The following is an 11,301-nucleotide window of genomic DNA, read 5'->3' on the forward strand; positions in this document are numbered from 1 at the left end:
TCTACACAGACACCCAGAGTCACAGGTAGATCTCTCCTCATCTACACAGACATCCAGAGTCACAGGTAGATCTCCCCTCATCTACACAGAAACCCAGAGTCACAGGTAGATCTCCCCTCGTCCACCCAGAGATGTGCAGAGTCCACTGCTGTGTGGGCCTTCTCCATGGCCTCAGTGTGAACCAAGTCTAACAGCAGCAGGACAGCCCAAGTTCGTCAGTCCCAGCCCCGCTCTCCTGTAGCAGCGGATGAAAAAATTCTCTTATGCCAAGTTTCAACATCCCAGGAGCTGGACCCCTAAGCCGTCTGGACTGGAAGTCAGAGCTAAAAACAGTCCTGTGGATTTTACAGGTTTCTAACAGACACTTAACCTGGAAAATATCTTCTAAGGCTACAGGTCTTCTAGCCAGGTGGGAAAATGGCTGCTGTCTGTAGAAGTTTAGGAACTACTGCAGACACCCCCCGCACATGGATTGGCATCGAGTCCGTGAGTGTTCCAGGATGCCCAGTTTAGCTTCCCAAATTGCTCGAATAGCTTGTCTCCTCAAGCTCTGCCTGCCAGACTGACACACGGACTCATAAGCGTGGCTCTCCCTTCTAGAGAAATTCTAAAGAAAAGGGGACACATAAGTTGTTTTGAGAACATGAAAGCCTTGTAATTTTGGAGCCTTCATATGAACACACTGTCACAAGACAATTGTGGCTCACATACACAGATGCTCTGGCCTCCAGCCATCTCCCAACAAAACAAACTTCAAGGTAGCTAAGCCAGTCTGCAGCTCGTGAGCTTTTAGCGCACATTCAACACCAAACAGCCTCTTCTACACACAATGTTCTTAAAAGAAACTGAGGGATGTGCTGGGAAATGATTTTTAAGGAATTCTGTGCCAGAGGAGTTACAGCTGTCCCACTCACAAAAGCCCTGGGCACAAGGCCCCAGAGAACACAGGCCCACAGCGCTACTGTTTCCGGATTGACTGCTGACCTGAGCAGTGTAAAGCTGACCCTGTTGGATTGTTCGGTGTTGTTGAGTTGGTTCTGACTCACAGTGACCCCACGTACAACAGAAACAAACACTGCTGGTCCCGTGCCATCCTCCCAAGTACTACGCTGAGCCCATTACTGCTGCCACGTTAGTGCAGCAACAGCAGAAAGAGCCCTGTCCCCAGTGGCCCGATGGGCACCGGGTAGAGTGCTGACAGGCTCCTAAGCCGCTAGAGGAACTTACTCCATCTCGATCGGGTCTTCAGAAGCAAATGAAGCCCAGCTCAAGCGGTTCACTTACTTCACACTCAAAGTCCTCTAGGAAGTCATCACCGAGCACTGCTTCTGAGAATAAAATTCAGTGACTGCTCAAGTCTGGCCCTAATTTTTTAAAGAACTATAGAAACAAGAGCAGATATGTAACAAAGACCTACAAGAGCCAAAGTCTCCAAACCGTTTACGTAATACAGAACGCACACAGAGCTACTGAATTGTCTTCGTGAACCTGGGGTCCTCGGGGGTAGCGCCCGCCTGCCCACACCCACCTTTGAGGAGCTGCTGTACTGCCGCGCTGCCGGGGCCCTTGTCGGTGCTATGCACGATGCAGTTGGCTATCCTCGTCAGGTGGCCCATGTACCCGTGCCGCCGGCCTCCCTCCGCCCTGACAGGAAAAGGACAAGGGTGAGCTTCTGAATTAGTCAGGGTGGTCCATGCTCCAGTCTGAACCCACGGCCAGTGATGACCTCAGAGGGAAAGAGTGGAAGATGGCAGCCAGCAAGGTCTCAGGAGTGGGGAGTCGAGGGAGCCCCTAGCGGTCTACTTGAGGGTTTCACTATCACTGAGCCGAACACAGACATTGGGGGGTGGGGGACGACACTCAGTAGCCTCAAGCAACGGGCTGCAGTGCATTCTGACACACAAACCAGATCGCTGGTGTCTTTCAGACCGTGACAACAGCAACACACTCACTGATGCCTGAGGCTCAACAATTGTTTGAATTTTAAGCAGATTGTCAGATTGGAGTTCCTGACCAAACTGGGTCACTGCACCATCCTAATTCCCCTAAATTGCCTACTTGTTATTACCAGTCGTTTCTGACTCATAGCAACCCTGTGCAGAGCTTCCTAGAGCAGCTGGTGGGTTTTGAACTGCCAACACTGTGGTTACCAGTCCACACCAGGACTCAATTAACTAGCAAAGAGAATAAGTAAATGGTAATTCTCAAGTTAAATTATGAGCAGATTTGACGATCTGGTCAAGAAACACAGGAGGACAGTTCTTAATCCATACACTGGATAAACCACACCACATCCCATGCCATCCGGCTTGCCCTGTCCCAGGTGTGCCTTCCCAATCCCCATCAAACCGCACGTTCAAGCTTTTTCCACTGCTGTGATTTCTCCATTTATAAATGTTAAACCAAAGACTCTGCTTGCAAGTTGTTGTTGTTGTTGTTGTTAAGTGCCGTCGAGTCGGTTCCGACCCATAGCGACCCTGTACAGGGTTTCCGAGGGTGTAAATCTTTACGGGAGTAGAAAGCCTCATCTTTCTCCCGCGGAGCGGCTGGTAGTTTCGAACCGCTGACCTTAAGGTTCGCAGCCCGATTCGTAACCACTACGCTACCAGAGCTCCCCTGCTTGCAAGTATCAGGGAACAAATGGAGAGACTTTTCGTACAAGGAATCTTTCAGAATTCGCTAGATATATAAAACACCCCAAACTCACTTTCCCGTAACCACAATTTACAAAAATCCAGGGGCCTAGGTGGGCCTCACGGACTGCCAGTCTCAGCTACTTTCAGCCACCCAGGTGGTGCAGGCAGGCCAGTGCGCAAGTGACACCCAGCCAGGCTCCCTCTAGCCCACAGGGGAAAGAAAAGCCCAGGCTTCCTGCTCTTTAAAGCATTCAAAGGGTTAGGGAAAAGGAGACCTAGTGGCATAGGGGGTTAAGCACTAAGATGACCAAATGCAAGGCCAGTGGTCTGAACTCACCAGCTGCTCCCTGGGAGGAAGCTGGGCTGTCTGCTCCCAAAAGCCGGACTGCCTCAGGAGCCCTGGGGGCTGCCCTACCCTGTCTGCTAAGATCACTGGCGCGACAAGCTGAAATTGCCTCCACAGGTGGCAGTTTAAGGAAGCATCCGAAGAGCTGGGGGCCTATCAGCCACGTCTCTCCACAAAGGGGTTCAAGGGGACAGCAGAGTACACCCTAAGGGACATTCCACTTTGGCTGAAGGTCAGAGAGGGCTCTAAGGGGCTGAGGTTGGGGCACACAAAACACCCCCCAAAGGAGGTCTCTCTGGAAGAACACAGGCAAGGTCTACAGAATATTCCATTTATTAAGCAATTCGTAAAAAAATGAATCCTCATAAACTTGCTCTCCTGCGGGCCATAGACAAGTCTGAACAGAGATCGCAGGCAGAAAGTCCCTGGGCGAGAGCCTCGAGCCCAGGGAATGATGGGATGGTCCTGGATCTGACTGAGGTGGTGGTCACCCACCAGGGTGCATCTGTCAGAATTCATGACTGTGTACCCAGGAAGGGAGAAAATAAGACAGCAATCCAGCACACTTAAAACCCACACAAGGAGTCAATGGGGCAGCCTGCTCCAAAGTCTGGGCAAGGTGGGATGACTCTGGGCACCAGAGATGGACTCTGTCCACCACCACCATGAACGACGTTGTGTGCAGCAGAGCTGCTGACCCATGACTCAGGCCGTCAGTTCCCAGAACAGCCCCAAACTGAAAGCACAAGGTCCTGTCCCCTTGAACTCCATGCATAAAGCACCCTGTGCAGGGTGAGTGTTCTGTTCCGGAAGAGGAAGGCAAGGCAACACAGGGAGCTCCTAGTCAGCTCAGGGAGGAATCACCCCACAGCCCGCGGCTGCTCCGCTCCTGGCATTCCCTTTGCAAAGAGGGCTGAGAGGCTGGGCAGCAGCGCGGGCTCTGGCCACACGGCTGCAACTCTGCAAGCTGGACAAGCGCTGAAGCCACACAGTGGCCGCATTCTCTCTGACTAGGGCCAAACACACACACACACTCTCACAAACCTGGTCGCCATGAAGTCGCTTCTGACTCACAGGGACCCTACAAGGAGTCAAGCTGCCCTGGGCTGTCATGTGTGCCAGGACACTACGTCATCTTTCTCCTGAGGAACCGCGGGTGGATCACAACTGCTAACCTTCTGGTTCACAGTCAAGTACTTAACCACTATGCCACCGCGTCTCCTTGGTGACTCAGGCACGGGGTTTTGAGGGCAGAGGGAGCAAAAAGGAAGAACAGACATTGCAAACTGAATTCCTGAAGGGAAACAAGATACTTACTGTTTCTTTTCATTCATCTCCCAGGCGTCAAGTATCCGTTCTATGAGCTGACATTTTTGAAAGAGCTGAGTAAAAACAACGGTCCAGTTAACACCGTATACACACTCAAGTGTCAGAACTTTCAAAGGAGTCACAACTCTGGTTACCCAGAGCAGCAGCAAGCAGCAGCTGGCAAGCTAACCGGGGCCATGAAGGCCTGCCTAGCCTACACAAGGTGACAGCCTGTTTCTTCAGAGACTGCAAACCGGGCTCCCCTCACCCCCACTTCAGCAGCATATCGAGTTAGTGGGACGCAGCATCCCTGTCACAGAAGCCGATGACCTAGAGCAATGCCGGGCTTTATCCACCATAAAATGAGACTCCGGAGGACAGGACTGGACCAGAACAATAATGGAATAAAGAAAAGCAGGTCCTGGCCACAACAACAACGTCAACGTGACCTGCACAGCCACCCTCCTCCAGAGCACACTGGTGAGAGTGAGGGCGCTTCTCAGCAAGGACGACCCAGAAGATTCCTCAGTGAACCCATCTCAGGTGTGACACACAACAGAACTACCCTACCCCACTTCTCCCAACCTCAGGCACGCAGTCAGCACCGAAATGTCTTCAATCTACTAACTTTCTTAGACGACAATTCACTGAATGGTGCCAGAATGACTGCTTAGCAGTGCTGTGGACTCAGGACACGGAGAGAGGGGCAGAACGGCAGGCCTGAGGATGCTTACATGTCTCAGCAACAAACTGTCCCCTGCGGCATCCTGGTCGGTTATCGTGCCATTCTCTGTGTTGTCAAAAGGACTTGCAAGGATCAGTGCCACACAAATCTCCACCTGCGTGTGCAGGAAGTTATTCCAGGTGTACTTGAAGAACATGTCCTGCGAGAGAGAGAGCAGCACGGTGTGGACCCAGGATTGAAACCCACTGATTCAGAACCTGTACAGAGCAGCAAATGACTAGCTGACCAGCAGGACTAACGCCAAGGCCCCTGAGGCAGAAACATCACTTCAAAACCGAGACACCAGGGGGCTCACTGGGAGGGCGCAGCAGTCCATGTATGAAGAAAAGATGAGAAGCAGGAAGCTGCTCATATAGAAAGGGAGGGGCTGGTCATACTTTCCAGGCAACACAAGGACAGTGAGTGTTCAATAATCTTCGAGGACATTTAGCAGAGTTTCACTGTAATTCTACTGATGGGGTCTGGGCAGGGGGCTGTGCTAGCTGCAAAATGGGAGAGGAAAAAACCAGGACTCGGAAAAGCATCACCACTCAGCCCAGAAAGCCTCACAGAAAGCCAGAAGGATTAGGAAGGGAGGGGGAATAAGTTTGTCTCATCCTGGTAAGAACCACTGAGCAGGATTTACTGAATGGAAAACTGCTCTTTCTGCACATCTTTACCCAATTCACGGGAAGACGTTAAAAACAACTCGGACGGAAGGCTTAACAGGCGGTGCTAGGGGCCCCCAGGACAGCCAACTCTGGAAGGCACGAAGCAGGCAGTTCCAGTGTGTACTCAGGAGATCGCTGACTGCTTGTCTGATTTCACCATGAATAAAATGACAAATGGCTTCCTAGGAATCTTATCAAATTTCCTATCAATTATGGAGCTCTAAAGGGTGATGATAGAATACATTAACCAGGGGTAATTAATAGTATCAGTAAAACTACAGACTAGTAATTATCTCTTTGGGGAGACCCCAGAGACAAGGAGATGGGTAAATGACAGTCGTGGGGTTCTGTGAGCCAATCAAAGGTGAGACTGTCCCCCAAGGACAATGGTTGGGCTACAAAGGAAATGGCATTCCTTTCAAGGTTCATCTCTCCCCAAAAGGTTCCTGCTCTCTAGGTGGTCTACAGCAATGTCAGTGATGTCGCTGCACCCAGGGAGGAGACCCAGGAACTAGAAGCAGCTCAGGGACACTTGGCAGCTTAAGTACTGGACTATACCCACAAGGTATGGGGTTCAAACTCACCAGCTGCCCCTTGGAGACCCTGTACAGTTAGAATGAACTGATGGCACTTTCCAACAGCAGGCAGCATGACGGTACAGGTAACAGAGCACACCCAGGTGTGAAAGTGGTGTAAATTCAAACTGTGACATCATGTAACAGCCATGGAGTGCCCCGCCGACATGCGGGACCTGAAGCAGGTGCTCTCCCTCATCCAGGACAACGTGGGAAATGACCCTACACAGGATCCTTACAATGTCTGTCAGAGAACCTACAGGGTCTTTAGGATGTCTGCCAGGAAGTGAGCACCACTAGCCCCTCCTCTGAGATACTCCCAAACAAGACAGATGGCGTGAGCCAACGTGAACAACTCTAAGAGTGTCGAATGGATGGCAGGCTGAAGGTGAGAACTCTGAGCTGGTGAGCTCTGACTTAGGACATACTGGAGTTACAGCAAGCCACACTTACAATCACACATGTTCTCATAAGCAGTATGCACTACATACCATGACATTTAATATTTTTATAGCAGACAATGTGGTAGTGTTTAATCTGCTAATGTTATCATTCACAGACGAAATGTTTCCAATCCCCAAAGACAAAGATGAGATTTATAAAGACAGAGAGAACGGAGGTGCTGGACTTCGGGGGAGCGGCCGCCCTTACCAGGATGACGCCGATGCTATTCAGCTCCATCAGATCCTCGTTGATGCTGCTGGAGTTTGTCTGCAGAAGGCTGGAGATCAACCTGATCACGTTCAGGCGGGTGTTCCCCACAGGAGGGTCCAACACACCCCACGTGGTCTTCATCACACTTTTCTGAGGCAGAGAAAGCTTTCAATGAAATCCAGCCACACATCTCCACAGGACCTTTTTACCACGTGAATTAACTGAATCCCCGGACTCTAGGTTTCACAAGAAATCACAGCTCCCCTTCAGCCAAACACCCCACAACGCAAAGAGCTACGGAACGTGCTAAAAGTCATCAAACTGGTTCAGAAATAAGCCCTCAAACTTCACCAAATCTTCAAATTAAACAGACCTGGAAGTGGCCCCTAGATCACAACCCTGAAAAGTGATCAACTAAATCCCATCCTTGCCCATAAAAAACGGGGTGATGGCGGGGAGCAGCTCTACAGTGAAGGCACCAAAGTACGGGGCAAACATTTCAGAAACTCAGCAGCTTGATGGGAAATAGTAGCAAATTTAAAACTTCCAGTTGCCGCATCCCCTCTTGTGTGTGGGTCGCCCCGCACTCTCTAGGAAGAGGAGCTGCTCACACTGCACACTGGAACGCACCCTCACTGACTCGGGGGGAACACAGCCCAGACACTGCCTAGCTGGGGATCAGGGAGACTCCTCTGACTCAATGCTGCCTTGCTTGCTTTTCCTCCTAGAAAGACGACAGCAGTCGTCCAAACCCGTCCAAACCCGCTTCCTCCCAGCTGCAGTGTAAACTGCTTTCCCTTCCCACGCAGAAATCTCTCTTCCCGGCCTATTCTTGGTAGCTCTGGGTGCTGAGCGCCCTACACTGCAGGGGATGAAGCAGAGGCGAAGGTGTGGTGGGCAGCAAGGGGAGGGGCCGCACTGAGGGCAGGGTCACCTTTAACCTTTTATGGCCCAAGTATTTACTGCTTTTGAATTTTTGGTTGATAGCATGTGTTTTCAATAAAGGAAAGACATGCTGCAATCAAAGTTACAACAATGTTTTTTGAGGTAATACCAATTTTGGTAATTTCCCAAGTGGTCTCCAGTGACAGGAAGGGTGGCCTGAGGCCCATTTATTCAGACACCATGCAGTTATACAGGTCCCCACCAGAACTGGGTTAGCAGCTTCCCAAAAGAAGCCAAGAGGCTGGAAATGTTGGTGGGCAACATAGGTCCCATAAGTCACAAAAGGATTAAAAGACAACTCGGAGCCCCCAGAGGCTACAGGGAAGAGAGGGAGGGTAAATAAATATAAGAAGCGAAGCTGGGCTCCTTCCAGACTATGGGTTCCCAGGGAAGTGCCTCTCACACTAATGACACCACCTGTACCAGCCCCAGGGTGTAAGGGAAGCCCACAACTGTGTACGGTAGACACCTCTCTTTTGTCTGCTGTCAGCTAACACACTTCACAAACTCCCAAGTCCTATTCTTCCCATGAATAGAATTTCCACAATTCCTTCCTACAAAAACGGTCTGCCCAAGAGACGGCTATACTGCTCCAAATCTGAATGTGAGAACTCAGCTTCAAAGATGAGCTCCAGGTAGTAACTTCACTACAAAGATGTGAAAAGAAAATGGTCTTTTTTACTGCCAAGAATTTACAGAGGAACGAAATGCCGTGTTTCCTAAGCAGATGAAGATTTTGCTTACTTTCAATTCTACCCCACTTACCGATTTAGTTGATACATAGGTGTACAGAGAGAGTGCTGGGTGGGACCAAAATGGTTCAGAAAAAGCTAGCAGGTGCACTGGGGAGCAGGGTAGGTTTGGCTTCTCCCAAGGTTCATCGATTGCCCCACGACTGGGCTCTGTGAATGATGAGGCTGCCCAGGCATGCGGAGACAGCAGACCTACCTTGGGTGGCTCAAGCAAGAGTTCGTGAAAAGATCCAAGTCTTCCTCGGATGGCTTCGAGAACAGTCTTGTTGACCACACAAGCTGAATGACTCATGCCTGGTGGGCAGATTTCTATATGACCTTCGAATCTGGGAACAAAGCAAGTGGCTTTGATTTATTATAATTCCACAACCGATCAGCAGTGTATGCAACAAAACACCAAAGTCCACACGCAGGGCCACCAAATCGATTCTCACTCACAGAGGCCCTACAGGACAAAGCAGAACTGCTCCTTAGGGTTTCTGAGTCTGGAGCCTTTACAGGAGCAGACAGCCTCATCTTTCTCCCATGGAGCAGCAGATGGACTTGAACTGACAACCTTGCGGTGCGCAGCCCAACACTTAAGTCACTGTACCACCAGAGCTCCTAGTCTAAGTGCTCTAAACCAAAACCAAACTAGTTTGAGTTAGGAGTTAGTTCTCCTAACTCCTAACTATTATCATGTTAATAAAACACCTCTGACCAGAACATCTGGAAAGCTAAAGGAGATGTGCCCACAGAATTGGAAGGCTCCTTTGTCAAAAGACTGCGCTCGTGCCGATAGCTTTTCTTGGATGAAGAACACGGTTTCTGACTGAACAGGTTCTGTTACTCTTGTACACACAGCTCAATCTGTAGTCATCATAAGCCACCACTTACATTATACATTGCATGTGTAATGAGACCCAAGTCCTGGTGGGTGTCTATGGGGTTTGAGGACGAGGTCAGGAGGCGATAGGCTTGCCATGTTCAGTCTACGGGGGAAGCAGATCCATCTTTCGTCATGTGGAATGATCCATTAGAAGTTGTTTCTTAAACAACACTTTTGAGAACAAACAAGACAGCAGATCGGGTGGACGTGCAGTGAGAAGCTCCGTCAGCAACAACACAGAATACTGGACCAAGCAGGCTCAGGGGATGGTCCCAGAGAACTCTGAACCACATATAAAGGAGTACTTAGAAGTTTGGAAGGCTTACAGCTGGGGGAATTTGTAGCAAAAGCAAGAAATCCAGTGCTTTCTAATTCAAGACACTCAGCTGCAACCAGAGCCGCCATCTTGGGCGAGATCAAGCGGCAGAAGGATCAGAGCAGCCATGGATGCCTGACAGAACCGCGGAGATATAGGTGTGGACATTCTTTTCTTTTGGTAGCTATTCATTGGTCTCTCGCTATCTGCGCACCTCCGTTCTGGTGACTAGAGGGGGAGCCTGAGCTAGTGGACACCCCACCCCCTGGAAGGTTCTACCACACATGCGCACAGATCTCTTCAAAATTTAAAGACAGTTTCCACTTAAAACCAAAAGGCCACAGCAAGCCCTGAACTGTTTATAACTAGAAAAAAGGCCTGAACGGGGATTGTGGATCAGGACAGGCAGACTAAAAAGGAAACAGGCAAAAAAATTAAATCCTGAGTTACGTCAAAACGACCAACAGTGGCATCTTGAAATTTCTCAAGAAGAAGAGTGAAAAGAGAAGCCCATTTCCTGATCACATCTACCTGGAGGCAATCAGAAAGCATAAAAAATACCAAAATACACACCCAAGTAAGTATTAAGGCCACAGATAACTCCTGAATATGCCCAAAAAACAGAAGCAGATGACCATACCATCACAGGTCCAGACATGAGATAAAGTGACTGAGGCAAAAGAGCTGGAAGTAGACCTACACTCCATACTGGAAGGTGGGCAGGCTTTGGAAATGCCTACGAAGGAATTCAGAAAAATGATTATAAGGAGTAGAATTGAAGAAATAGAAGCCAGAACTAGTGAGGAAGAAGATAAATCTCTCAACACTACTAAGATACAAGAGCAAACACAAAAAAGGATTAAAAAATCTGAAGAAGGCTTCAGATTCATGGTAGACAACAGGAAGAGGAATAACTTAAGAATTAGCGGCATTCCAGAACAAGAAGAATCACACAAGGCCACAGAGGTAAAGGGGATAGTTGAAGAGCTTCCGGAAGAAAGTTTTGCTAACATCCTGAAAAGTCAAAAGAAAAGCATTCAAGAAGCTCAGCGAAGCCCAGAATGGACAGACCCTAAAAGACAATCAGCAAGACATATAATAATCAAGCTCTCCAAAATCAAAGACAAGGAGAGAATCCTGAAAGCAGAAGTGTTACATACAAAGGCAAGCAAATCAGATTAAGCACAGATCTCTCAACCGAAACCATGCAGGCAAGAAGGCAATGGAGAGACATATATAAAACCCCGAAAGAAAAAAACTGCCACCCAAGAATCCTCTAACCAGCAAAGCTGTCAATCAAATACGATGGTGCATAATCAAAACATTCCAGGATAAAGAGAAGCTAAGAGATTTTGCCAAAGCCAACCCTGCTATAGGAAGTTCTGTGGACTGAGAACCAGCAAGAACACATAACAACTAGAGAATGATGTACGTGGCAGCATCACCCTTAACTCAATTGACAAATGGAAGAGTCAAGAACAGAATAAAATTATATGAACAGAGGAT

General features: G+C 49.1%; 1 protein-coding gene across 5 annotated transcripts in view; it reads right to left on the reverse strand.

Annotated features, from left to right (window-relative positions):
* The window catches only part of PPP6R3 (protein phosphatase 6, regulatory subunit 3), a 62,494-nt gene that overhangs the window by 29,794 nt on the left and 21,399 nt on the right, over window positions 1–11,301 (reverse strand). For 4 of the 5 annotated variants that reach the window (XM_006860831.1, XM_006860830.1, XM_006860828.1 and 1 more), the window contains exons 7-11: window positions 8,808–8,937; window positions 6,912–7,064; window positions 5,025–5,174; window positions 4,300–4,364; window positions 1,529–1,644 (exon numbers count right to left, since the gene is read on the reverse strand). In XM_006860831.1, the coding sequence (XP_006860893.1) occupies window positions 1,529–1,644; window positions 4,300–4,364; window positions 5,025–5,174; window positions 6,912–7,064; window positions 8,808–8,937 (614 nt within the window). The remainder of the gene's footprint in view (window positions 1–1,528; window positions 1,645–4,299; window positions 4,365–5,024; window positions 5,175–6,911; window positions 7,065–8,807; window positions 8,938–11,301) is intronic. The other variant, XM_006860832.1, reaches the window with a different exon arrangement.

This window comes from Chrysochloris asiatica, unplaced genomic scaffold (genome assembly GCF_000296735.1).
Source record: "Chrysochloris asiatica unplaced genomic scaffold, ChrAsi1.0 scaffold00040, whole genome shotgun sequence".
Taxonomy (NCBI): domain Eukaryota; kingdom Metazoa; phylum Chordata; class Mammalia; order Afrosoricida; family Chrysochloridae; genus Chrysochloris; species Chrysochloris asiatica.